We start from the raw sequence: 27,185 nt of genomic DNA, 5'->3' as shown, positions 1-27,185 counted from the left end.
AGACCCTTATGATTGAGTCTTACCACTTAAACTGTGGTTTGTGGACTTGCCTAAATATCACCTGGGAATTTGTGGAAATGCAGAATTTCTCACCTCAGGAGAGACCCACTTAATCAGAACTTGCATTTCTTACAATATCTCAAAATCGTACATGCATAGGGGGATGGAGAGATAGTATACTGGATAAGGAATTTTCTGTGTTTGTGGTTTGCTTTAGATTAGGTCACATGTGATTCCCTGAGCCCTACCAGGAGTGATTCCTGAGTGCTGAGCCAGAAGTAAGCCCCGAGCACCATAAAACAAAACAAACAACCCAAAGTAATATATGTGTAAATGAAGATTTGACTGTGTTGACTGCAATGATTGTTCTTTCTTTATGCACTTCCATTGCCCTTGACATATACAAATGACTACATTTCTGCTGTGACTTTCAAGTTTATCTAAATCCCTATCCTCAAAAGATTATCATAAATATATTTTCCTGCCATTGTGCTGAAAGCTTTTTATTGACTCTTGTGGACTTTTCATTTTACCTATGTAGATTGTCTCTGTTCTTACACTTAAATGACATCTTATAGTTTTTTTTCTTTTTTGGGTCACACCCGATGATGTACAGGGTTTACTCCTGATTCTGCACTCAGAAATTACTCCTGGTGGTGCTCAGGGGACCATATGGGATGCTGGGAATCGAACCCAGGTCAGCCACATGCAAGGCAAACACCCTGGGCTATCACTCTAGCCCCAGAATTTTATGATTTTCAAAGTCCCTTCACATATACTTTGTTATTTGGTCATGCATGATCCAGTTTAAGGTAGAAAAGTAAATAATGAAATCTTTGGTACATTTTATAAACTTCCATGATTTTCAAACTTTAGGGATTAAAATGTATCCATGGATTCTGTCCACTCCCCACCCCATCCCCCGCCACTTTACTTGGAAAAATGTTGACACAAGACCTACAGAATGAGCGAGTTATTCTGACTTAAAATGTTTCATGATTCAAAATTATGTTTTATTGCTCAATATAAGAATTGTATTTTTATTCATTAACCTTGTCTTCTTAATTAAGATAAAGTATTATTGGGTCATAATAAAGTCATAACCTTTCTGACAGGGGATAAATGGTCCAGTGAAGAATAAACTTTCCACTCTAACTTAATAGTGTAAGGAGAAAGGGACCATTGAGCACTTCTTTTTTTTTTATAATTTATTTATTTTTAATTAGAGAATCACCGTGAGGGTACAGTTACAGATTTATACACTTTTGTGCTTATACTTCCCTCATACAAAGTTCGGGAACCCATCCCTTCACCAGTGCCCATTCTCCACCACCCGTAAACCCGGCGTCCCTCCCACCCTCCCCAATCCCATCTCCCCCCCACCCCACCCTGCCACTGTGGCAGGGCATTCCCTTCTGTTCTCTCTCTCTAATTAGTTGTTGTGGTTTGCAATAAAGGTGTTGAGCGGCCGCTGTGCTCAGTCTCTAGCCCTCATTCAGCCCGCAACTCCCTTCCCCCACATGGCCTTCGACTATGTATGGAAATGAAAAGCCCCAACATGGGACATTTCTTTGAAAATCTCTGGAAATTCCATTCTCTCAATTAAGTTACATCTGGCAAAATCATTGCTGAGTTCTGGTGCAAGAACTGTTAGCTTTGTACACTAAAATGCTTTTACAATGGAGAAACACTCCACTTTCTTAAAAATTATCTCACCCCAGAGTTAGGGGTGAATGAATAAGTAAATTGGTGATGCGATGCAGGTGCAAATGGCAAGTGATGTCATTTTTGTCAGTTTTTTTTTTTTTGATCCATGGACTCAACCTTTCTACTTCTCTAGAGCCTTCTGTTGAAAAGGGCTTACCTTGTTGCACAATCTCCCAAGTGAATCAACTTGGATCACAATATCCCTAGTGAATCAACTTGGGAGAATTGGAATACATTGAGTACTCCATAAGTATATCCCCATGTTTGTATAAATATGACTTAATATTGGGCACTGGAAAAAATTGTGAAAACCTCCAGTGACACCCTCATCATCTTCCAATTACCACCCGATTTTCCTCCTTTTAATCATATTAAATCCCTTAAAGCCACAGAGGTTGCTCAGTGGTTGAACGTAAGGCCTTGTAGGTGTGGGGGCCTGCATGTGACCCTCAGTGCAATTGAGACACCGCAGCAGCAACAACAGCAATCTCCTTAGATTCGCCTATAGATACCCACTCCACTCCTTTCTCTCCTGAATCTCACCAACTGCCATCATGTTTGTACTGCTTCATGAAACATTTTTTTTTTGAAACAACATTTTTTAATAAGTTTCCAAAACCTTCTCCTTGTTCCTTAAATCGAAAACTATGTATCTTCCCATATTTCTCAACAACAGCATTGAACACCTCTAGTCACTTTCTATTTTGTCTTTCCTCTGCTACTTCCATGATCTTATACTTCCTGCTTGTCCTTTCTTCTGTTATCTCCTCCTCTTCTGCCCAAACACTGACCTTTAGAATCTGAATGCTGAAGAGCCCCAGGATCTGCCCTCTCTCTTCTTCCCTTGCTGATTTTATCTGGTCTGATAGTTGAAGCACTGTAGCTTTGTCACCCTGTTGTTCATCAATTTGCTCGAGCGGGCACCAGTAACGTCTCCATTGTGAGATGTTTCTGTTTTTGGCATATTGAATACTCCACTGGGAGCTTGCCAGACTCTGCCTTGTGGGCAGGATACTCTCGGTAGGATACCTTCCGGGCTCTCAGAGAGGGACAGAGGAATCGAACCCAGGTTGGCTGTGTGCAAGGCAAATACCCTACCCGCTGTGCTATTGCTCCAGTCCTGATAGTTATAAAGTCTGTAAATGTGCAGTAGAGGCCTAATTTATATCATTGGCCTTGATTGCTCTGTCTTGTTCAAGCCTTATTTATTCACCTCAACAGTCCACCAAACCCACTCTTATTTCTATCTTCTCATCTCTAATAAGGGCTTCAATCTCACCATCTCCACTGCATTACTTTATTTAAACTTCATTAAACTATTGCTCTTTCTCATTTCACACCATGATAGCCTCTCAACTAGTTTTATGCATTCGTATTTGCCCTGCCCTGGCTCTAGTCTCCACAGAGGAATCTGTTTATAGTTGTAACATCTATCTCCCAAATCCTGTAGTGAACTTAACTAATACCTGATACCTTTTTAAATATTTGGACCAGAGTGATATTAGAGGAGTAAGGGTGAGGGTTTTGTATGTGACTGACCCTTGTTTGATCCCAGGCATTGCCTATATTCCCTCGAACACCTCCAGAAGATAGTTACTCCAAACACAGAGCCAGTAGTAGTCCTAGAATAATACCAGGTGTGGCTCTCAGAATCTATTAAAAAAGCATAAATGCAATAATTTAGTATGATTTTCCCAAATTGCATTTTATTTAATGTGTTAACTTAATTTTCCTTAGTACACATATATAACTCACCACAGAAAATATTGTATTAACTTGGTGGACAATTCACTATTTTGGATAGTAACTATTTTGACTTTACCCTTTTTATTATTTCTGATATGCTTAAATATGTGCATATTATTGCTAGAATGTAGTTTAGCAGTAGAGTACTTGCATTGCACGTGTAAGACCTTGGTTTTGATTTTAATACTGCAAAAAGAAAGAAAGAAGGAAAGAAAGAAAAGGAAGGAAGAGAGGGAGGAAGGAAAGGAGAAAGGAAGAGAGAGAGGGTGGAAGGGAGGGAGGGAGGAAGGAAGGAAGGAAGGAAGGAAGGAAGGAAGGAAGGAAGGAAGGAAGGAAGGAAGGAAGGAAGGAAGAAGGAAGGGAGGAAGGGAGGAAGGAAAGAAGGAAGAAGGAAGGGAGGGAGGGAGGAAGGAAGGAAGGAAGGAAGGAAGGAAGGAAGGAAGGAAGGAAGGAAGGAAGGAAGGAAGGAAGGAAGGAAGGAAGGAAGGAAAACAGATAAACTTCTCTGTGGTAAACTAGCTCAGTGCTAGACCTCCTGCCTAGTACATGAGTAAGGCCAATCCCTAGCACCACCAAAAAAAAAAAAAAAGAAACTCATGGATGTTTGGTGTTTCAAATTTCAACATTTAAACCAAATTAAGACCTTTTAAAATTAATTTGGCTAATTAAATTTTATTTGTCAATTTGAGTTCTTGATTTTTTTTTCTTTTTGGGTCACACCCAGTGATGCTCAGGGGTTAAACCTGGCTCTGCACTCAGGAATTAGTCCTGGCGGTGCTCGAGGGACCATATAGCTTGCTGGGGATTGAATCCGGGTCAGCCACATGCAAGGCAAACACCCTACGTACTAAACTGTTGCTCCAGCCCCTTGAATTTTTTTATGGTAGGTTTTACATATGATTTCTACTCCTTTTTGTCTATTGTAGCTATTTTTACATAGCTAAAGTATTTCCTGTATAAATTTTTAAAGAATCGATTTATTGATTGTTTTTTTATCGACATCAAGCTTCATCAACTGTAGTTGTTTCATTGAATATTTCTGTGGTCAATATTTTTATGTAGACCAGTTTTCCCATACCATAATTTGCAAGAAGATATGATTCTTCTATCAGGTTTTGGTCAATCAATATTACTCTGAGAAATTTTAACTAGTGTCAATCCTATGTTCAGTTAATTATTTTCCTGAATAAAACTTAAATTTATTCCAAGGTCATTTTTTTCAGTTTTCCCAATTACTAGCAATAGACAACTCTTCAGCCTGTTTTGAATTTTTAAAAAATGTTGCTATATATAAGCATATCTTTAGCACTGTTAGTTTTTTGACATGATAATTTCTACTTAATCTAATATTACTTGTGTCAACTTGTGTTTTGTGCTGAATGTCCTTTGGTGTCAAAATGCCAGGATTAAAATATTCTGCTGTAATTTTAATTGCTCATTATTTTTCTCTCAGTCATGAAATCAGTGTTAGCTAGAAATATAACAGTTGAAAATTACTTCTAAAATAGTAATTGATTCCAAATAGATATTGCAGAAAAGCCCAGAGGCACCTCATCATGGAAGGGGTGAGCACATATAAATTTAAGGGAAAAGACACACTCATTCTTCAGGCAAAATATATTCAATAAACTTGACCTTGAGTCTATTCCCTAAGAAAGGGCTCTTTCCTTAGTTTAGAGCCTTTTTTTCCTCTGGCAATCCAATCTGGCTTTAATGAAATCAATTATCCTACATGTAGGGGAACTAGAGTCTCCAGAAGGAAGAACTAGTTAGAATGTATAAAGTTTTGGTCTAAGAGATAGTATAGCGTGTAGAGAACTTGCCTTGCATGTGGGCAAATCAGTCCCGGCACCATACATGGACTCCTGAGCCACACCAGCAGTGATCCCAGAGCACAACCCAGAAGTAATCCCTTAGCACTGCCAGTTTTAGCCCAAAACCAAACAAAATTACTAGAATAACAACAACAAAAAAGTGAAATAAATTCATCAATTACCAGGTTTCTGATAGGAGTTTTTTTTTTAATTGCTTTACCGTGTTACTGCTTCCAGCTCATGTTATCAAACTGCAATTGCACATCCCAGCCCCACTTGATGTAGATTTTTTTTTTTGTTTGAAGTAAACAGATTTTATTTGGAGGGTTTTTTGAAGGGAAGGAGGAAGAGAAAAGTGGGTGAGAGTGGAGAGTAAGAGAGACAGGGTAACGCACTCAAGAGACAACTTGGGCTTCTCCAAGGGTGGAGAGAGTCCCTACGCATATCCCAGTGTTAGATAGGAAATCACAAAAGTCCACATCTCAAGAGGGGAGATGCAGGCAACACATGTGCTCAGGCACCACATGTGCTTGGCAATGCGGGTCCAAGCAGCACACAGGCTTGGACCCGCAAGCATATGTGCCAATGTAGAATTTTTAACGTATGTCTTTCATGCCATTTCTCAAGTAGATTCCTAGGTATTTGATGGTTATAAGCACTATTTTAAATGGAGCTTTCTTTTCTCTTTATTTCTTTCCCTTTTAATTTGTGTTTGCATATAGAAATACCTCAGGCTTTTTGTTTGGTTTTGTAGCATCCTACTTTGCTTTGTTGATCTATTGTTTCTAAGATCTTTTAATGGAATTCTTTCACATATTTACTGTGTTTTTTCACATCATATGCAACAAGTAATACTCTAACTTCTTCATTTCAAATTTGGCTGTGTTTGATGATGTTTCCTTGCACGGCTACTGTAAGTGAGCATTTCCACAACTCTATCAACTAGTATTGCAGAAAGTGGACAACCTTGTCTTGCAATAGCAGATTCTTTCAATTAATCACTGTCACCTCAAGTTTGACATTGTATTGAAGAATGTTCCACTGTACTTCTTAGGAACTCCTACAAATATTAATCCTTTATAAGTATCAAAACTGATGCTACCTAAATATGTATCTGGATGTCTGGGGTATTAGTGGTAAAGTACATGCACTGCAGGCAAGAGATTAGGATTTTGAGCCTTGGGCCTAAATAATAGTACGGCAGCTGGGACCTTGCATGCGCAGACCTGGATCTGATTCTTTGCGCCCTATAGAACTGATCCGTAAGTGCAGAGCTAAGAGTAAGCCCTGAGTACCACCAAGTGTGCCCCCCCCCACACAAATAAATAAATAAGTAAAAGCCTGGTCACTTCCACATATGCCAAGTATGGTCTCAGCATCAGTCCCAGTTGGGGTCCATGGGACCACAACAAAACCATGAAGTATTTGGCACACAGTAGTCAAGTGTCTGAGAGCATCACAAACCTGGTGAGCATCTCCTATACGTGGGCTAGCTGTCAGGGAGCACTGTCACCACCACCATTGTAAAAACACAGAGAAGGGGAATATTTCTGACACAGTAAACAGATTATTCTATATTGAAACATGTGACTAATAAGAATGAAGGAATGAAAGAGTGGAAAGATATTTAGCAGATAAGATGCTTGCCTTGCGTGGAGCTGACTTAAATTTGATCCCCACTATCTCATATGGTTCTGGAGTGCGAATAGGAGTGATTCCTGAGTGCAGAGCTGGGAGTAAGCACTGAGTATCATCTGGTGTGGCACTTAATATGTAATATAGTATTGGCATCCATCAAAAAAAAAAAACAACTGAAAAGAACAAAGGGATCGGTTATTCACTTCCTTTTGATGTTTTCTATGAAATCCTAAGACTAAGAGCGCTGTGTGCTAATGGAAAATTTCTACTGAACTATATAGTATTATTGTCAAAACTTCATATACATTTATGTGGTGAGAAAGTTCCTATTCCATGCAGTAATTTCTTGTGTTCCAAGATGGATTATGACAAAGTGTGGGTACATTGTAAAAATGGATAATAATCTTGCAACTTCATATGCCTTAAGAATCAGGTTTCTTGTTTTTATAATAGACATTGCTCCAAATATGTTTTTAGAATACATTTTTGATTTTGAGTAGTCAGTCTGTTTGCATGTATGTTCTGCATTTTATGTGTATATGTTTTTGGTGTATGTGTGGAAATGAGAGAGGCAAAATTAATTTTATTGTTATGATCTCAAAATGCCAATATAAAGTCGAATTTACAAACATCCTTTTCCAAAACTGAGGTGATACCATTTTCAGAGTGCAAAGGAAATCATTCCAAATCCCTCTCAGTTCTTCTAGGTTGACAAGTCATCAAACATAAGACATTAATTTTTTTTGCATTTTTTATTAGTGAATCACCACTGGGTACAGTTACATACTTACAAACTTTTGTGCTTGCATTTTGGTCATACAATGATCAAGTACCCATCCCTCTACCAGTGCCCATTCTCTACCACCAGTGATCCCAGTATCCCTACCACCACCACCCTTCCCCCCTCCCCATCCCCAAGACGTTAATTTTTAAAAAGCAAAAACCGGTTTAAAATAATAGCTTCAGGACTGGAGCAATAGCACAATGGGTAAGGCATTTGCCTTGCATGTGGCCAAGGTTCGATTCCCAGCATCCCGTATGGTCCCCTAAGCACTGCCAGGATTAATTCCTGAGTGCACGATCCAGGAGCAACCCCTGTGCATCGCCCAAAAAGCAAATAAGTGAATAAAATAAAACAAAATAAAATAATAGCTTTTGTACATTATGTGTTCGAGTGGGCAAGAGTAACGTCTTCTCATTGAGAGACTTATTATTACTGTTTTTGGCATATCCAATACACATGGCTAGCTTGCTGGGCTCTCCGAGAGGGGCAGAGGAATCGCTCAAACAAATCGATGAGCAACGGGATGTGACAGTGACAGTGACAGTGACAGTACATTATGTTTATGTGGAGATCAGCAAGACTGAGTGACTTTCTAGCAGATTCTCCCATGATCTTAAGTAGGTTAATTAAAACAAGTAGTTTTGGAAGGAAAGGGGGAAGTCTATGTTAAGGAGATTATTAGAGAGGTTGTTATGCAGATTTAAGTACTGAAGTCTCCACTGAGAAAAGTTAAGGACAGGTCTTTGTGGTAAGGCAAGGAAGAATCCTTACTGGGTTCTTTACATGTAAACACCTTTATTAAAAGGAAATTCCACAAGATCTTTAGATCTTGCACCATGTAAGCAGCCTTTGGGGTAGCAGAGTTATTCCCTTATACTGCATAAGTTAGAACTTATTAGTATTTACAGAACCAGTTATTATTCAAGTTAGTGATTGTGATAAGAACTTTGTCCTTACTGGTGAGATGGTCTTGTTACAGGTAATATGTATTGGGGCACCTTTTAATTTCTTTGTTATTCTATTAATTAATTCTGAGTGAAACAGAATTTCTTGATTATATTGACATTTTACTCCAATACCAACCCTAGTGATGTGATGCCAGCCTAATAAAGTATTAACCAAGAAATCATTTCATGTTTAAATTTTAATAAATCTTGCTAAATACTCTTTTGCAAAAATGCAAGCAAATGTATATCTTAATCATAGGGAATATGATGTAAAAAAATCAATGCAAAAACTTGGCTTTTCATATAATTAGCTTATTAAACTGTGTTCTAAATATATAAAATATTAATGGTGTTAGCATAAAAATGTTAATTATAGTTTAATTAAACCAATATGGCAGGCATACTTATCAAGCTTCTATAATTCATAACCATTTCCCTGTGCTTCACATATTCACTGCATCTTTATTTGCATCTTTATTTCTTGAGTTGAAAATTTGTCTGTCTAATATCTAAGAAGTGAAATCTACAAATTGCTATGTGAATCTCAGAATTAGAAGAAAAAAAGAACCCTCAAACATTATATTACTTTTATACAGAAAGATTTTAAAAAGAATTAAATTAAAATTATCTAGAGACGCATATAATGATGAACTATAAAATAAGCCAGAAGCTATTTTGTTAATATGTAATATAGAATTGGCATTTATTTTTTTATTTCCGTGTCTTTTATTTCTGTCTTCTCCTAAGGGCATCTGATTTGATTATATTATACCTTCTCACTTGATACTCAGCATTTCAATCATTCTTTCTGACATTTACATTCTGATTTATTTATTTATTTGTATGTAGGGCCACACCTGGCGCTGCTTAGGGCTGCCTCCTGGCTCTGTGCTCGGGGCTGACTCGCAATGGGGCTGGGAATCAAACTCAGGGTAGTCATGTAGAAAGCAAACATCTTACCTGCAGTATTGTCTCTCTGGCCCCTCTGAATTTATTTTAACTAATCTATTATTCTGGGACTGGAGTGATAGCACAGCGGGTAGGGCATTTACCTTGCACATGGCCGACCCAGGTTCGATTCTTCCGTCCCTCTCAGAGAGCCCTGCAAGCTACCAAGAGTATCCCGCCCACACGGCAGAGCCTGGCAAGCTCCCCATGGTGTATTCGATATGCCAAAAACAGTAACAACAAGTCTCACAATGGAGACGTTACTGGTGCCTGCTCGAGCAAAACAATAAACAACAGGACGACGGTGCTATGGTGCTAATCTATTATTCTGAATTATTTCTTTTTTCTTACTTTCTGCCTTGCTATATGCCTTCACCCGTGTTTAATATAATGTCAAATATGTCTACTAATTTTTACCTTTTGCCAGGACAGAAGCAGACTCAGAGTGAATCACAAAAGAATTTATAAATGCTCCAGTCATCTTTAAACACCCAGTAAATTTATTTCAAGGAATAGGTGATGCAGCTTATAGGAGTAGGAGTGGGTAGCTGGAAGGCACACTGCCTTAAGTGGCCCTAGGTTCTAATTCTTAGTCCCTGTGGTAATGAAGAGATAGAATAATTGAATTAAAGAGTGGAATTTAGAACTGTCTTTTCCTGGAAAGCCTAAGCCTTTCCCCTGGATGTTGTCTTCCATTCCTTCTATACATATTCTTTGTGTCTGACTCAGAGCTGTCATGGTGGTTATCAGGTGATGCTGGTTAGGGAAGATTCCAGACCTGACAATAAGGGAATTGGGACCTGTCAGTTTCATGGATGGCAGGAGAACTTGAAACCTGTTTCTAGGGCTTGTGTGAATCAGTAATTCTGTAGAGCTAGGAGTGTCTGGAGTCCCTCTGTGCCTCCAGGCTTGCTGCCTCCACCTCAGGTGTTTTCTGGACCTGTAAGTTTCATTTGCTTGTCACTTGCCATTTCAATTTGCTCCTTTTTTTTATGTTTGTTGGTTTGGGGGCCACCCAGAGCTACTCAGGGCACATGCTTGGCTCTGTGTTCAGAGATCAGTCCTGGTGGTATCCTAGGGACCAGTGCTCAGGACATATTGGGGTCGCCAAGTGTATATCTCATATCTATCTCTCTGGTCTTTATTTTAAGTTTAATTAAAAATAAATTTTTTTAAGTTGAAATCAAGTAATTGATTATATTCATGAAATAATAGATGCTTATTTTATTTATTTATTTATTTATTTAATTTTGCTTTTTGGGTCACCCCCGGCAATGCACAGAGGTTACTCCTGGCTCTGCACTCGGGAATCACACTGGTGGTGCTCAGGGGACCATATGGGATGCTGGGAATCGAACCTGGGTCGGCCACGTGCAAGGCAAACGCCCTACCCGCTGTGCTATTGCTCCAGCCCCTAGATGCTTATTTTAAAATAATCTATGATTAACATAAATAACTCATGACTTGGTCTATTTATTTCATGTTTATTATGTTTATTATGTAATTCTTTCATGGCCTTTGATTCTTCATGTGGTATTTTATTACAAGTTGTATTTTTTTTTGGGCAAATTATTTTTGGTATTCATTAGGTAGTATTTCTACAGAGGTTTGTAGCTATTGTTGTTTGTTTTATCTACCAGCTTTGTAGTGGTAGGATTCAGATAGAATCCATTTAGGATTACTTCACATGTTCAAAAATTCAGAGTGAGTTGTGTCCTCTGGTGATGTTTCTGCACTGTAGCACTGTCCTCCCGTTGTTCATCGATTTGCTCGAGTGGGCACCAGTAACATCTCCATGGTGAGACTTGTTGTTACTGTTTTTGGCATAATGAATGTGCCATGGGTAGCTTGCCAGGCTCTGCCATGTGGGCGGGATACTCTTGGTAGCTTGCAGGGCTCTCTGAGAGGGACGGAAGAATCGAACCTGGGTCGGCCTCATGCAAGGCAAACTCTTTTCTAAGGGTGAAGTGGGCCTCATTTTGAGAGCATATTCCTTTGTGCCCCCCAACCTTACAGAGGAATTGCTTCTTATTTGAGTCTCCTTGAGCAGCCTGTGGACCTATTTTCTCTTACCCTTTTTCCTGAGATTTGTGAAGTTGGTAAATGTCTTCAAGTCTCTATTAGTTTTGCAATATTTTCTTTCTGGGTCTTCATTTCCACTTGTATTTTGGCCTGACAATGCTTTGCAATTTTATCAGAATGCCTGTGCTTTTAAAATGTTATGCTTTATATTCAGTATCTTAAGGGGTTTTTATTTGCTTATTGGTGTTGTTTTGGGGCCACACCCAGCAATGCTCAGGGCTTACTCCCAGTTCTACACTCAGGAATCACTCCTGGCTGTGTCTGGGGGAACCATATAGGATGCCGGAGATCAAACCCAGGCAAGGCAAGTGCCCTATCCTCTGTACTATGTCTCTGGGTCCCCAAGTACTGTAACTTTTTGTTGAGAGAAGGTAAACAAAAAGTGGTGAACCTTTCTTTCTTTTGGAATTGAAGCTGACAGGCAAACTGACTTACAGATTTATCTTGAGTGTTTTGCACTACCTCCATCATGGCAGAGTGCAAGGAAAACTCTATATTTTGTTTTTATTTTTACTACTTTCAAGTCTATGCCAAATAGATCATCCTAAATTCTCTTTTGACAGTGAATTTACAGTATGTTTCTTTTTTGTGTGAACAGTCACATAATGGATAGAATTAGAGAGATGGGACAAGTGGCAGAGCTTATGCCTAGCAGGTACAAAGTCCTGAGTTTTATTCCCCCTCACCACAGGCACCACTGTCCCCACCACACAGGCATTGCCTCGACCACAGGCAGTACCCATCACCTGTCCCCCATTCCATTATCAAAACTTACCATATCCCACTCTCAGTACTAATGAGTGTGACACCTATATTTTTAAAAAGATGAGCCTTTACACTTTACATAGGCAGCATAGAAATTAAAAGCATAGATTCCATTCTATTTTTGGAGAGGTTTCTGAGCAGTGCTTGAGGCCACTCCTAGGGATAATTGGCCCAGCAGTGTGGGCCTAACATGACAGTTTGTTGCTTCTTAGCTTGGGACCACCCCTGGACCTCACCCAAGGGTGTGGGAGATCAAAGCATGTGATCTAGTGCTTGCAGCTAGTGGAAAATCCGTTCTGCTTTATTTTTAATTTGATGCAAGTAGACAGGATATCAAAAGAAAATGGAATAAGATCCCAGTATAGTACCAAGTGGTTATACACTCTCACCTCCACTAAAATCTGTCATTCTCTTGATCTTTGAATAATTAAGGGTGGGTGGGTCAAACAGTATGTGTATACTATTTGTATGCAACCCTGCTGTTTGCTGTTTCGCTTTGACATTAGAGGTGATGAGTCTTACCTGTTGGTGGTAGGCTATCCTTTGCCATACATTTCCCATCAACTTTCCTATAAGTAGAAGCATTCATGTGATAGAGATTATATAGTGGACTTCACTTGGTTTGTTTGTTGGATCATGATGCCTGGTCTGTATAAATGATGCAGTAAATATTTTCCCTATGCTTTCACCCCAGAATAGAAATGTTTTCTAAAGGTTGCTGTCTTTCACATTCTTGAGTTGTGACAAAACTCAGAGTAGATAAGCAATCTGATTTTGTTTCCATCAGTAACCTGTGATCTGAGGAAGTAGAGTGTAGTCACAATTTATCCAAGTGCTTTATGCATTAGAATAAATGGACACATTCTTGCCATTTATCTTTAGTCCAATGGGAAATATATTACACATCTATAAATAATTTCCTCCTTTTCAAAAAAAATAATCTTTATGTTTATATCATGACAAAAACCATGATTTACCCCAATCTTTATTTATTGTGCTGTTGCCTCAACTTTGCAGATAGAAAGGCTTGATGAAGTCACTAATTTTTTGAGTGAGTAAATGTGATCTTCATTTCCTTTCTCTGACTGTGAAGTTTTTCTTATGTATTTTTAGGAGGTGGGGAAATAGGACCTGGCTGATTATGAAATGAGTAGACTATGAAACTAGAATAAAATAAGAAGTTGGCTCAGTGTAATTAGAGTCTGTGATGAGTATTTTTTGAGTGCCTTATGTTGAGCAATAAAACACAAATATGGCTAGAATAAATATTAGAAAACACAAGCTGATAACCTTCAAACTCAATTCACGATCTTGTTTGCTTCCAGACTCTTTTTTTAAAATCAATATTGATTCAGAATTTTATTTATTCTGAGAAAGTTTGATTATCCAATAACTCATAGCTATATTATAGTATAAATTTACTGCTTTGTCACTGTAGTCAAGAAAAATCAGTTTTTTCAGAAGCACATTTCGATGCCCACTAAATGTGCCTCTTTCTGCACTGCCTATAAAATAAGTTTATTAAGAAAAAACCTGAGAGCATTATGTATGTTTATTTTGCCTCTTCAGTGGAGATGGTGAAATATTTTCTTCTCTCTTTGTTTTTGTCATTACGCTATTAATTCTAACTGATGATTGTTTAATCTTCATTGTAAGGGATGTTATATCAAATGATACTGTGAACTATTCAGGAACCACCCTATGATAGTAAAACATTTTTGTCTTGACTTTTTGCATTTAAAAAAATTATTACTGTGATGAGTATTTTTGAATGCCTTATGTTGAGCAATAAAATACAAATATGGCTAGAGTAAATATTAGAAAACACAAGCTGATGACTTTAATTTTAAAATAATTAAAAAATTAATTACTGTGTGATAAAAATTTACATCTGTTTCTCATAATGGACGTTCAGTAGTATAATGTTCCAGCACCCATCCTTTCACCAATATTCACTTTCCTCCATCAATGACCCCAGTTTTCCTCACGCCCCTTCAGCCTGTCTCTATGGCAGACATTTTCCTTTTTTCCTCTTATTCTCTGTGGAGAAAAAAAATTTCTTAAAGCAGAATATTTGGTATTCTGGTTATAACAGGATATTTTGTCATCCAGTGTGTTTAGGAAACTACTCAGACTAGGAGCAAAACCATCACCATGAGGTCTTATGATATGGTACTTATTTTTTTATTTTGAAGCAATGCTGAAAGATTGTCATTTGCATTTCCATTAATCTTGCCATGTCCAATGTGAGGTCATATTTTTACCCAAGATGAGTTTCTGTAATACACATGATTTTCTGCATGGGTTGTTGCTGTCGTTGGCTGATGAAGCATGATACCGTGTCCTTTTTCTCATAGCCATAAAAATATATTGCTCTGTACTGCTCTGGAATGGCCATAGCCTTTCTCACTGATAAAGCCTCAGTCAGTTCCTATCATTTATGTCTGGAATATGACATTAGTCTTCTTATAGGTTCCCCTACCTTAACTTTCCTATTCCTTTCCATTAAACAGAACAAATGTGACAAGGCAGTTACTTTCTCAAAAGGACTGAGAGTTGTTGTAAATCCTAATCTAACTCTTGATAATTCCTGATAGCTTCATTTCCTAACTGCTCTCATATCTCTTCCTCCAGCTATGGCAGTTTGCTACCTTTTGTCTGGCTTTTTCATGTGACCTATTCTTTGCTTTAAACATTTTCCTCCCAAAAATTGTTTCATAAAGTTCATATCCTGCTTAGTCATAACAAATTTTACTAATGTTATCACTTATGTCACTGTGGCAATTTAATTAATATTGGGCTGCGTGAATCCCTTATAATATATTTTGATGAGATATGTAAATAATCATTTATATATACTATTTCCCCGCTTGGTGGTCATCCTGAAGGAGAAATTGTTTTCCTCCTTTGAATTTTTAAAATTTATTTGCGACTACACTGTCTGTGTCAAGCCATAGATGGTGGTCTCTGTTCCACAAGATGGGGTTTATGAAAATATGCCTCAAGAATAAGGCATATTTCAACAGATAACAAATGAAACTTAGAAGACGGTGAGAGGGAATAAACCAATTACTATGCTTGAAAATGTTTGGTAATCCAGGAGAAAAAATAAATACAGCACACCAAAATATGGGATGATAGTACATGTAACCAACAGAGACGTCATTTGCCAGATTACCTGTTGCATAGAAGGAGATATGCTAGTTTGTGCAGCTTATGCTCATAAACTTACAAAATATGGGTGAAGCTTGGCCTGACAAATTGTGCTGCAACATATTGTACTGGCATGGTGCTGGTGCATAGGCTTCTGAATAGATTTGGCATGGACAAGATTTGTCAGGTCCAAGTGGAGGTCCTGGAGAAGAATATAACATGGAAAGCATTGATGGAAAACCTGGTGCCTTCACCTGCTATTTCGATGCAGGACTTACTAGAACTACTACTGAAAACAAAATTTTTTTGTGGCCCCAAAAGGAACTTCAGATGGAGGTTTATCTGTTCCTCACAGTACCAAATAATCTCCTGGCTATAACTCAGAAAGTAAGGAATTCAGCACAGAAGTACATCAGAAACATTATGGGGCAGAATGTTGCTGAGTATATATGCATTACCTAATGGAAGAAGATGAAGATGCCTACAAGAAACACTTTTCTCAAAACATAAAGAACAACATAATCCAGACATGATAGAGGAGATATGTAAGAAAGCTCATGTGGTTATACAGGCCAACTCTTTCTATGAGAAGAAACCTAACAGGGAAATTAAAAAGAAGAGATGGAACCATACCAAAATGACTCTTACCCAGAAGATTGTGGTAGCTCAGAAGAAAGCAAGTTTCCTCAGAGCTCAGGAGCTAGCTGCTTAAAGGCAAGATCAAATCATGATTTTTTTAAATGGAGATTTTGGTTAAAGACAGTAAGAAATATATCGACCAAGCAGTGAAAAAAAAAGTTACTACTTATCATTTTGATGGCAAGATGGTACTTCGGAGAGAAAAATTAATTCTCCTAAACTTATAGGTGGTAAAGATAACTTTTGATACTGTTTTCAGTTCGCAGTTTTTATTCACCAGTATGGGATTTTTGTTTTGCTTACTTCTTATGTTAACTTTTAACATTATTGATTAGATATTGAATTAGTGTTGGTTATAGTAAGGAGAGAAATTGGGTGATGGGGTGGGGAGTGCTTACCCCTGGCTCTGTCCTCAGGTATCACTCATGATGCGAGTCAGAGGACCATATGGGTTACCAGGGAATGAACCCAGGTTGGCCACATGAAAGACAAGAATCCAGCCTAAGATAGTAGTTTTTTACATAATTGAAATTCAAGGAGTCCTCTAACCTTCCTTTAATTCAAGTTGAAATTTTAGGGCCGGAGAGATAGTATAGTAGGCAGGGCACTTGCCTTACATGCAGCCAGTTTAGGTTAGATCTCTAGAACTTCATATGGCCCCCTGAGCACTGCCAGGAGAAATTCCTGAGCACAAAGCCAGGAGTAAGCCTTGAAGACTGGCAGGAGTGGCAACCCCATGGAAGAGAAATCTATCTAAAAGGATTCGTTTGATATAAGTTTGTTCTCTTATTTGTATTTTCATAATTCAAATTTAGAGTTGTGAGAGATAGTCCAGTGGATAAGGTTTTTGCCTTGCATGTAGCTGACCCCTGCTTCAATTCTTGACACTCTTGATTGTCTCCTCAGCACCACCAGAAATGATCTCTGAGCACAGAACCAGGAATAGTTCTGAGTACCACTGGAAAAGAAACCTAAGAGAGATGGTCCCCAAACCAGAAAAAAGTAAAATAGTAAAAGATATGGATTTTTTACTTGTTCAAATTTTATTGACTTTTTTTTTGTTTGGGACCATATATGGCAGTTCTCAGGGGCACTTGCCACTCAATAATTAGGGAAATCATTCCTGGTGCTGCTTGGAGGACCAAGTGGTACTTGGGAGATTCTTTTAAAATTGACACTGCAGACATTTATTGCGTGCCTATTACATATAGGCCAATCACCAAAATAGACAATATCTAAGACCTATTTTCCATTCACAGAATCATTATCCGGTAAGGGTAATAGTTATGTGTCTAACCATAAAACCCGAGAGGGAGAGTAAGAGGGAATGTGCCTGCCACAAAGGTAGGGGTGGGAGGGGATGAGGTGGTGGGAGGGATCACTATCACTGTCATCCCGTTGCTCATCGATTTGTTCGAGCGGGCACCAGTAACGTCCCTCATTGAGAGACTTATTGTTACTGTCAATACGCAAGGGTAGCGTCCTAGGCTCTACCGCGAAGGCTCGATACTCTCGGCAGTTTGCCGGTTTCTCCGAAAGGGGCGGAGGAATCGAACTCGGGTTGGCTGCGTGAAAGGCGAACGCCCAACCGCTGTGCTACCGCTCCAGCCCGGCGGGAGAGATACTGGGAACATTGGTGGTGGAGAATGGGCACTGGTGGAGGATGGCTACTCAAACATTGTGTGACTGAAATGTAGTCACAAAAGTCTGCAAGCCTGTAAAAAAAAAAAACAGTTATGTATGTTAGCTTACTTGTTTAATGAATAACCACAAGTGTTGTGGTTTAAAAGCACATGTTGTTTTAAAATTCTGGTGGTCTGAATGAAACCCAAAACATATCTCACTGGGCTGAAATCAGTTGGACAGCATCCTTTCTAGAGACTAGGAAAGAAATCATTTTATTACTTTCTCAGTTTCTAGAGACAGCCACATTCCTTGTCACATACCCCCATGCACCTTTAAAGCAAGCAGAGGTCAATCGAACTTTTTTCATGTGGGATTGCTCTGACCTTTATTTTTTTCTTATTTCCATATCTTTTAAAAAAATTTAAAAATTTATTAATGAGTCACCATGAGGGTACCGTTACTGAGTTTCATGCTCATGTTACAGTCATACAATACTCGAATACCATCCCCCCACCAGTGCCCATTCTTCTCCACCAGTGGCCCCAGGGTCTCTCCCAGTCCCTCATCCTGCCCCCCCACCCACCCCTGTGATAGGGCATTCCCTTTTGTCCTTTTGTTCTCTCTCTCCTTTTGGGTGTTGTGGATTGCAATGGAGGTACGGGGTGGCTATCGTGTAGATTGAACACGATAGCTCTGACCTTTCTTGCAATGTCATCTTTCCCCCCTCAGACTCATTGGTCTTTCACTTACTTCGTCATTAAGGAGTGTTTTGCCTACATCAGGGTCATCTAGATACTTGGGAATTATCTGATCTGCAAAGGCCTCTTTGTTATGTTAAGTAATATTTGTAAATTTGTGGATTTAGGATATAGGTATCTCTGAGAAACCAGTATTCAGTCTGCCTCGGTGTATAAACAAATGCCTTATGGTATAGTTAACTAGTGCAGCAAAACAAACGATAAAAGTTTCTCTATTTTTGAAGACAAATGAAATTGGCTACTTGTAAAAGAGTTTATATATGAGTGCTCAACATTGGTCTCCAATCAAAGTGGGTTCCCACGCTAGCAGAGTGGTCAGTAATTTTTTTTTCCTTATCATTCTTGGTAAATATCCATTAGCCATTGCTGAAAGAGCAATGAGGGAATTTTACAATGGGGTCTGTGTAAAATACATGATTTTGGAGGGGAGCTATAGCAATATTGACTTGCTAGAAGATAAAATTTGTAGTGAAAGATGGTCAGAAACAAGTCTGATTAGAGGAAGATTATTCTTATTGGTCTTATTTTCAAACATTTTGAAAAGTCATGTCTGCTGGGCAGACTAGTAGGGATAGACATCTTTTTTTTTTTTTAATTGAATCACCGTGAGCTACAGTTACAAAATCCCTCCACCAGTGCACATTTTCCAAGACCAATGTCCCCATTATCCCCCAACCCCAAATCTCTCCCTGCCTCTATGGCAGACAATTTCCCCCATACTCTCTGCTTTGGGGCATTATGGTTTGCAATATAGATACTGAGAGGCTATCATGTTTGGTCCTTTATCTGCTTTCCAGATAAAGAAACACACATCTCCCATTCTGAACGATCCCTCCAACCACCATTGACTTAGTGATGCCTTCTCTATTTTAGCTGCTTTCTCCCCCAGCTCATGAGGCAGGCTTCCAACTATGGAGCAATAGTCCTGGCCCTTGTGTCTACTGTCTTTGAGTGTCAGCCTCATGTTATTTTATGTGGAATGGACATCTTTATGTAAGAAATAGTGGAAGAACATAGTTCCTTAATGTATTTATTTTTTATTTCAGTTTTTTTAATTTAAAATTTTTATTTTATAAACTAATTCACAATAATTTATTACATTCAATGTTCCAATATCAACCCCACCACCACTGCAGCTTCTTACCACCAGTATTTCAAATTCCTCTTTCCTCAACCTACCCCAATATCAGGCCCTAAATTATTTATTTTGTACTGCTTATTTTTTTTTAAATAAAACAGTAACAGCAAGTCTCACAATGGAGATGTTACTGGTGCCCACTCAAGCAAATCGATGAAAAACGGGACAACAGTGCTACATTGTTACAGTGCTACTGCTTATCATGAATAATCTGCTAAAAATGATTAAAGTTTCCTTAGGTGAAAGTGTGTGAAGATTGTTGAATCTCAGCCAGGAACCATTAAGTCCGTGTATATGAGATTTACTGATATGCTGTTACAGGTTGAGCCTTGTGTGCTCATATATATGTATATGTATATGTATATGTATATGTATATATGTGTATATATATATATATATAATACTGTATCACTGTCACTGGCATCCCGTTGCTCATCAATTTGCTTGAGCGGGCACCAGTAACGTCTCCGTTGTGAGACTTATACAGTGGGTATAGCACAGCGGGTAGGGAGTTTGCCTTGCATGCAGCCGACCCGGGTTCAATTTTTCCGCCCCTCTCGGAGAGCCCAGCAAGCTGCCAAGAATATCTTGCCCTCATGGCAGAGCCTGTCAAGCTACCCATGGCGTATTCCATATGCCAAAAACAGTAACAACAAGTCTCATATATATATATTTAAATTAATATCAGTTGCCCTCTATTTTATACCCCATCCAATGTGGCATGCTACTTCTGGTATATCAGTGATGTAGAGGTATGAGATGTCACTCCAGCACTGTAGCACTGTCATCCCGTTGTTCATTGATTTGCTCGAGCGGGCACCAGCAACGTCTCCATTGTGAGACTTGTTACTGTTTTTGGCGTATCGAATACGCCATGGGTAGCTTGCCAGGCTCTGCCGTGAGGGCGGGATACTCTCGGTAGCATGCAAGGCTCTCCGAGAGGGACGGAGGAATTGAGCTCGGGTCGGCCATGTGCAAGGTAAATGCCCTACATGCCATGCTATCAAAATTTTAAACAGGTTGATAGAGCTAGAGCTAAGTTTTTAACTGGATGGTGACTTTGGGGCTGGAGGCATGTCTGCAGCTTGTTGCTTTCTTCACAGATTTATTTGTCAGTCTATGGATCATGGTTGTTAATGAGTTTATATGGTGCCAGGGAAGTTCATGGGTGTGACTGCCAGTTTCTGGAAGCACAAGGATATGGGAGGAGGTAGCCCATTCATGACTCCATGCAAGCCTGGACATTTCAGTCACAAAACTCGAATAACTGAGTTTTCAGCAGATTCACTCATGAATTAGGCTCATCTAAGCCTGTGCAGATTGGCCATGAGGATGGTGGCGATTGAGTTCTGGAGGTTTCCAGCTGCCGGGGCTCTGTTGGGACAGGGGAGTCCCTCTACCTGCCCCCCTCCAAGGTGCCTCAGATATGAAGTTCAGCCTGGGCGGGGTCCAGAGTCAGGTCAGCAGCTTGTTGCTCTCTTGTAAGATTTATTTGTCTTAATTTCTTTTTAGACTTGGAAATCCCTCTTGGAAGAAATCTCTCCATACTCATTTTTAAATCCCTCTATGATCATACAATAAAAAACTGCACTCATTTGTGGAATATAAAATATCATAATATTAGACTAACATCCAAGGACAGTAGAGATAGGGCCAGGAAGTTTGCTTCACAGTTGGAAGTCTGCCTTATGAGCTGGGGGAGAGGACAGCTGGGATAGGGAAGGGTTCACTAAGTCAATGATGTTTGGAGGGATTGCTCTGTATGGGAGATGTGTGCTGAAAGTAGATAAAGGATTAACGGCGATGGCTTCATTGTCTGTATTGCAAATCATAATGCCCATAAGCAGAGAATGAGTAAGATGGAAACTGCCTGTCATAGTGGCAGGGGGAAGGGTGGGACTGGGGGACTGAGAGGGATACTGGGGACATTGGTGACGGAAACTGTACACTGGTAGAAAGATGGGTGTTCGATCATTGTATGACTGAAACCCGAACATGAAAGTTTTGTAAATGTAAAAAACAGTGTCTGTAAAACAAAGTAAAATAAGTATTTATTAGCAGTTCTCCATTGCCTGTTGTTGAGTGTTGAAACAAGAATTAATTTTGCACTATGCTATTTTTCCACGTTTGTTGGAAAGTTCTCTGACCTTCTCATTTATAAGAGTTCTGCTTTAAGTTAAACAATATTTTATTTATCCCACATCTAATCCCATTTTGTTCTCTAAATAGCAGTAGATTCTCTGTAGGAATCAGCATATACCTCAAGGAATAAAGGCAAATGTTTAGGGTTTTGATTTTTAAAATGGATCAATCAATGGTAATTATATTGTCTTTTTCCCTGACAAACAGATAGGTTTTAAAGAAAATAAGATAAGCATGACTGGCTGCTTTATCATGCCATTTGTATTCAATAGAGTCATGTGAAATCTGCACCCATGAATTGAATTAATTACCTGGACTGTTTCCCTTAATCTTTACAGATTATTTCTAGGAAAGAAAATTGCATTGTATGAACACAGTGCAAGCTGTTAACTATAATAACAAATGTGTTGCTATCTTTTAGAGTTATTTTTCTGATTCTGTTGTCATAATAATTTAAATAATCAGAGTCACATGAACTTAGAATCTTTTAAAATGATTACCTAATTTAAATTGTATTTATTTTTGAACAGAGAAATATGAATTGTATTCAAGTGGCTAGGCTGTATGATGGGTAGCATTGTGGCTTTTTTCACTTAGCTGGACCCTCAGTCTATTTATTCCAGAGATGCAATTAGAGTGTGTTAGAGCCTCCATAAAAGCGATGCCCTGTATTGATTTCAGGAAATAAAAAATTTGCATGACAATACGAATTCTGCCAGCACATGGGCAGGCTGAAGTCATCACTTTCCAGCTGTCATTACTATTTGGAATCAGCTAAATCTTATCATTTTGACTGTGGCTTCAGTATATTTTTAACTGAATTATAAGGCAGCCAGAATTTACAATCAGAAAATGTCAGCTTTTTAGACAGATCTGACAATAGCATTTCATTTTCACTGCAGTCTGCTTTTTTTCTCTTGGTAAGGTACAAATAACACTAAAATTGGAAGCCAGCCTAGATAGTTATATACCATTTTTTGGGCCCATCTTTAATGTAAAAAAGGTGCATATTTACCAGACATATAGTCATTTGTTAACCCATCTTAATCTGCCTCATCTTCTTATTTATCACTGGAATTTCTCTGAAATCACTAATGTGCTCTCATCTAACAGAGTGCAGGCCTTGGGGTCTATTTGTCTTCCAATCTTGCCTTCATCTCTTGAATGGGTCAGGGCAACTTAACTCACCCTACTGTGCCTCATCTGTAAGTGGTCTAAGGAAGAGAAGCTAATAGAAAAGGATGCTAACAATGTGTCAGAGCACTTGACACAAGTTTAGACAGACTGTTGCAATAGGAAACATTTTACATCCTTCCCATGGAGTTGAAGCCAGTGCTGGTATTGTAGGATATGACCAGCAGCATCTGTTCTGTTGTAGAAAGACTAGGCATAGTGTATGCTCCCAGGTAGGTCATTTATCAACTGAGTGACTATGGGCATGTTTCTCATATTTCTTATTCTCTCCAAGTTTTTCTGTTCCCCCTCCCGCTCCCCATGTACAGTGTTTTCAGTCTGTTTGTATCATATGGATTTCTGTCAAAGTAGACAGTATTTTGGAATGAGATGATATATTGATATTGCCCCACCAGTTGTAAGGTCTTCAAGATAGGAGCCTCCTGTTTTATGTATATATCTTCTGTGTTCCCTTGGAGTTCTCAGCAGTTAATGGGTATTTGATGAATAGTCATTGACTGGCTGGCTCTTGGATTTCTATTGTCAGTTGGATTGTTGCTGCCTTTTATTTCCTCCCTTCATTTGTGATTACACTAAAGATGCTCCTGAGTCCTCAAGCCTAATTTCCCCACTGAGTACAGTAAGACTGGGGGTGACACTGAGGTCATTTGGCCTCTCTCTTTTGAAATTCTGTCTTTAATTCAGGACTAGGCTTTCTTACAGAGATGAATCTTAGAGAAAGGTATGGGCTTTGAGTTGATGGAAAAGAGTAGTGGGATTGGGGGGGGGGAGAAAAATGCAAATGGGGCTGGAGTGATAGTACAGTGGGAAGCCCTTTGCCTTGCCTGCGGCTGACCTGGTTTGATCCCAGGCATCCCATATGATCCCCCAAGAACTTTGAGGGGTAATTCCTGAGTGCAGAGCCAGGAGTAACCCCTGAGCATCGCTGGGTGTGACCTGAAAAGCCAAAAAAAAATGCAAGTAATGAAAACTCCAATTAATGGCTTAGTAGAACTTATTACAGGGATGGTGGGGAAGGAGGGTAGGAAGCCATTCAGTGCTAGATGAGAGTAATACAATCATAATGCTACAGTGAACAGCTGTAGAATCTCCCTAGATTGCATGAAACCTTTCAGTATACAATAAACCTTGTTATTAAAAGAATAAAATTTATAATAAAATAATGACTTGTTTTTACCATATAGCATACAGTGACTCGAAGTCCCAACTCTCAGAATGTAGATGTAATTAACTGATAAACAGGAGAACCAGTATATGCAGGTTTCTCTACTGCACTGTATACCTACTGCACTTTCACCCAGCAATACTTGTGGGTGATAGATGTTAGGATGGTTTTTTAGACTTGTAGGGCTTCAGATTTTGCTACTCTGTAGATAACCTATAATGCTGTTGCTCAAGACAATGAGAGGGTACATATAATATTGTTCTTAAAACTCTTCCCTGCAATTGTCTGTCATGGAGGTAGGGTGAGGACTGGGATGTGGGTGGTGGAAAATGTGCACTGGTGGAGGGACGGGTGTTCCATCATTGTATGGCTCAGTCTCAAACATGAAGGCTTTGTAACTCTATCTCACAGTGGTACAATTAAAAAAAAAAAGCAATGTGGAGTTCATGCCCAATTCAATCAGCTTAATCAGTGATTGAACAAATAGCAGTTCTCCTACGTTATTTAAAAAGAAAAAAAATAACGAGCCTCTTCCCCACCTTTCTTCTCTAGTTTGAGAGAGGGAAAAGGATTGAGAGCTGTCACCTAAAACAAAACTGATATTTTACTGATAAAAACTAATATTTTACAAAGAATGAAGTTATCTAACCCAAATGTAATTATGGAATTCATCAATATAATTATGAAAAAAGAAAATGCATTTTCATTATTAATATTTTATTATTATAATTTCCTTGGCTTACATTTGTAAAAGATCTTTGTTTTAAATGCAGGTGAAAGAAAGACATTTGATCCGAATTTTACAGGGCCTGTTGTCGATAGGTAAGCAATTCTTTTTCTTGGAGATATATATTTTAACAAACACTGAAAGCTTATTTTCTGGTCAATGAATAATTGTGTGTTTTATTGGGGAGGAAGAGAGGATGACTTATTTTAAGCCTGAGTGTCACATTATTTACACTGAAGGAAATACAGAGAATAAATCTTTCTCTGAGTCATGAATATCTTCCACCTATTTAGCAAATGAACTGCCTTAAGTTATTACACTAAAGAGTGTGTATATCTCACAAAGAAAAGTCAAAAAATGCTTTACAAGATTTAACCACTCTGTATAGAAGCACACACATTTGAGTAGTTTTATGTCTCTGTTTAATTTGTGATTCACTATTCCAAATGCAGAGTTGCTATGCCAACTTCATCCACATCAGGTGTTTGTGCTATTCAGATTCCAAAAGCAGAGCCATCCATTCTCTGATACATCATGTACACTTAAGGATGGCTTTACAGTTATCTAGGGGAATATGAACCTGTCTCAACTGGTGTTTCTCTCTCATGGTGTTGGTATGACATTTAAGAATTATCCAATAATTCATAGGTTTCTCTTATTATTTTTTCCTCCCTTCCAAGGCTTCCTGCTGATCAAAAATGGGGATTGTGGCATAAAATGGCTAAAAACTAAGTGATTCTTATGCTATTGATAACTGTTTTTACTTAGCTTTGACTTTGATATCTGATAGTTGTATGTCTAATGAATATACATATTGTATATATTGTATGACATAAAGAATATATGTCTAATGATATCTGATATATTGCATATATGTACATATTGCATGACATACATATTGTATGACATATATGTATTGCATGACATAATGAATGTATGTCTAATGATATCTGATAGTTGTATGTCTAATATGATGATCAGCATGCTTATTTGCACTTGTCAACCCTAGGCATGTATATTAGCATTTGCTGTTATGCCCCTATAATATCTCACATTTAAGCAAATGTGTGTTCATTTTATTCTAATTTTGTGAAAGCAAAGTCATTTGTTTTGGGTTGTGCATTCAAAGGTATGCCAATGATTTTCTTAGAATTAATATGTAATCTCTCTCATTTTCTCCTTAGTTCATCATAAACACTTTTAATAATTTAATACATAAACTCACTCAATATAAAGATTACTTGTATTAATTTACTTGCATTCACTTCATAGTAAGTAATTTATGAGAATTAAACCTAGCCTATGGACCTCAAGAGATCTCTAGGTATGATATAGATTCAACATCAATTTGCTATTAATGACAATAGCAAAATACAGATTATAGATGTTCTTTCTCTAGCTTGAAAGAAAATTCAGAGCTAGATCTGGTGGTTCTAGGATGGAGGAGGTGAGAGCTTTGTCCTCAGTTCTTTAGGTTTTAATGACTGACAATCGAGGTAAAGTCTAAACAACAGTGATAATCACTGTGAGGAAAATCTTTTTTTTTTAAAGAGGCATTTTTTTTTATTCTTTTATTGAATCACCATGTGTAAAGTTACAAAGCTTTCAGGTTTAAGTCTCAGTTATACAATGCTCGAACACCTATCCCTTCACCAATGCACATATTCCACTACCAAGAATCACAGTATACCTCCCCCCTTCCCCCTACCTCCCCAGTCCCCACCCCACATGTGTAACTGGTAAATTTCACTTTACTTTCACTTTACTTTGATTACATTCAATATTTCAACAAAAAATTCACTATTATTGATTTGGAGTTTCTCCCCCCTAAAGTCGACCTGCTGAAAGGAAAGCATTTGATAATTTGTTTTTCATTGCTGAGAATGAAGAGATATGAGATCAAGAGGCCGCACTAGCAGCCGCACGGTTTTGGATTTCTGTATTTTAGTAACTAAGTCCAGAGAAATATCTGCCAGAAATCGCAACATTGTAAGCTTGTACCTCTCAGCTACTTTATATTCCACATATGAGTGCAATCTTTCTATGTCTGTCTCTTTTTTTCTGACTCATTTCACTCAGCATGATATTTTCCATGTTGATCCACTTATATGCAAATTTCATGACTTCATGTTTTCTGACAGCTACGTAGTATTCCATTGTATAGATATACCAGAATTTCTTTAGCCAATCATCTGTTTTCGGGCACTCTGTT

The 27,185-nt window shown here is 38.4% G+C and overlaps 1 protein-coding gene and 1 pseudogene across 2 annotated transcripts in view; both read left to right on the top strand.

The window, feature by feature from the left end:
* Positions 1 to 27,185, top strand: part of SLC44A5 (solute carrier family 44 member 5) — a 386,145-nt gene that overhangs the window by 185,730 nt on the left and 173,230 nt on the right. For both annotated transcript variants that reach the window (XM_055140401.1, XM_055140402.1), the window contains exon 2: positions 25,020 to 25,068. In XM_055140401.1, the coding sequence (XP_054996376.1) occupies positions 25,020 to 25,068 (49 nt within the window). The remainder of the gene's footprint in view (positions 1 to 25,019; positions 25,069 to 27,185) is intronic.
* LOC101556952 (60S ribosomal protein L5-like) lies at positions 15,402 to 16,296 on the top strand (annotated as a pseudogene).

The sequence above is a fragment of the Sorex araneus genome, chromosome 5 (assembly GCF_027595985.1).
Source record: "Sorex araneus isolate mSorAra2 chromosome 5, mSorAra2.pri, whole genome shotgun sequence".
Lineage (NCBI taxonomy): Eukaryota > Metazoa > Chordata > Mammalia > Eulipotyphla > Soricidae > Sorex > Sorex araneus.
The sequence above is the reverse complement of the archived record's forward strand: the minus strand, read 5'-3'. Positions and strand labels throughout refer to the sequence as shown.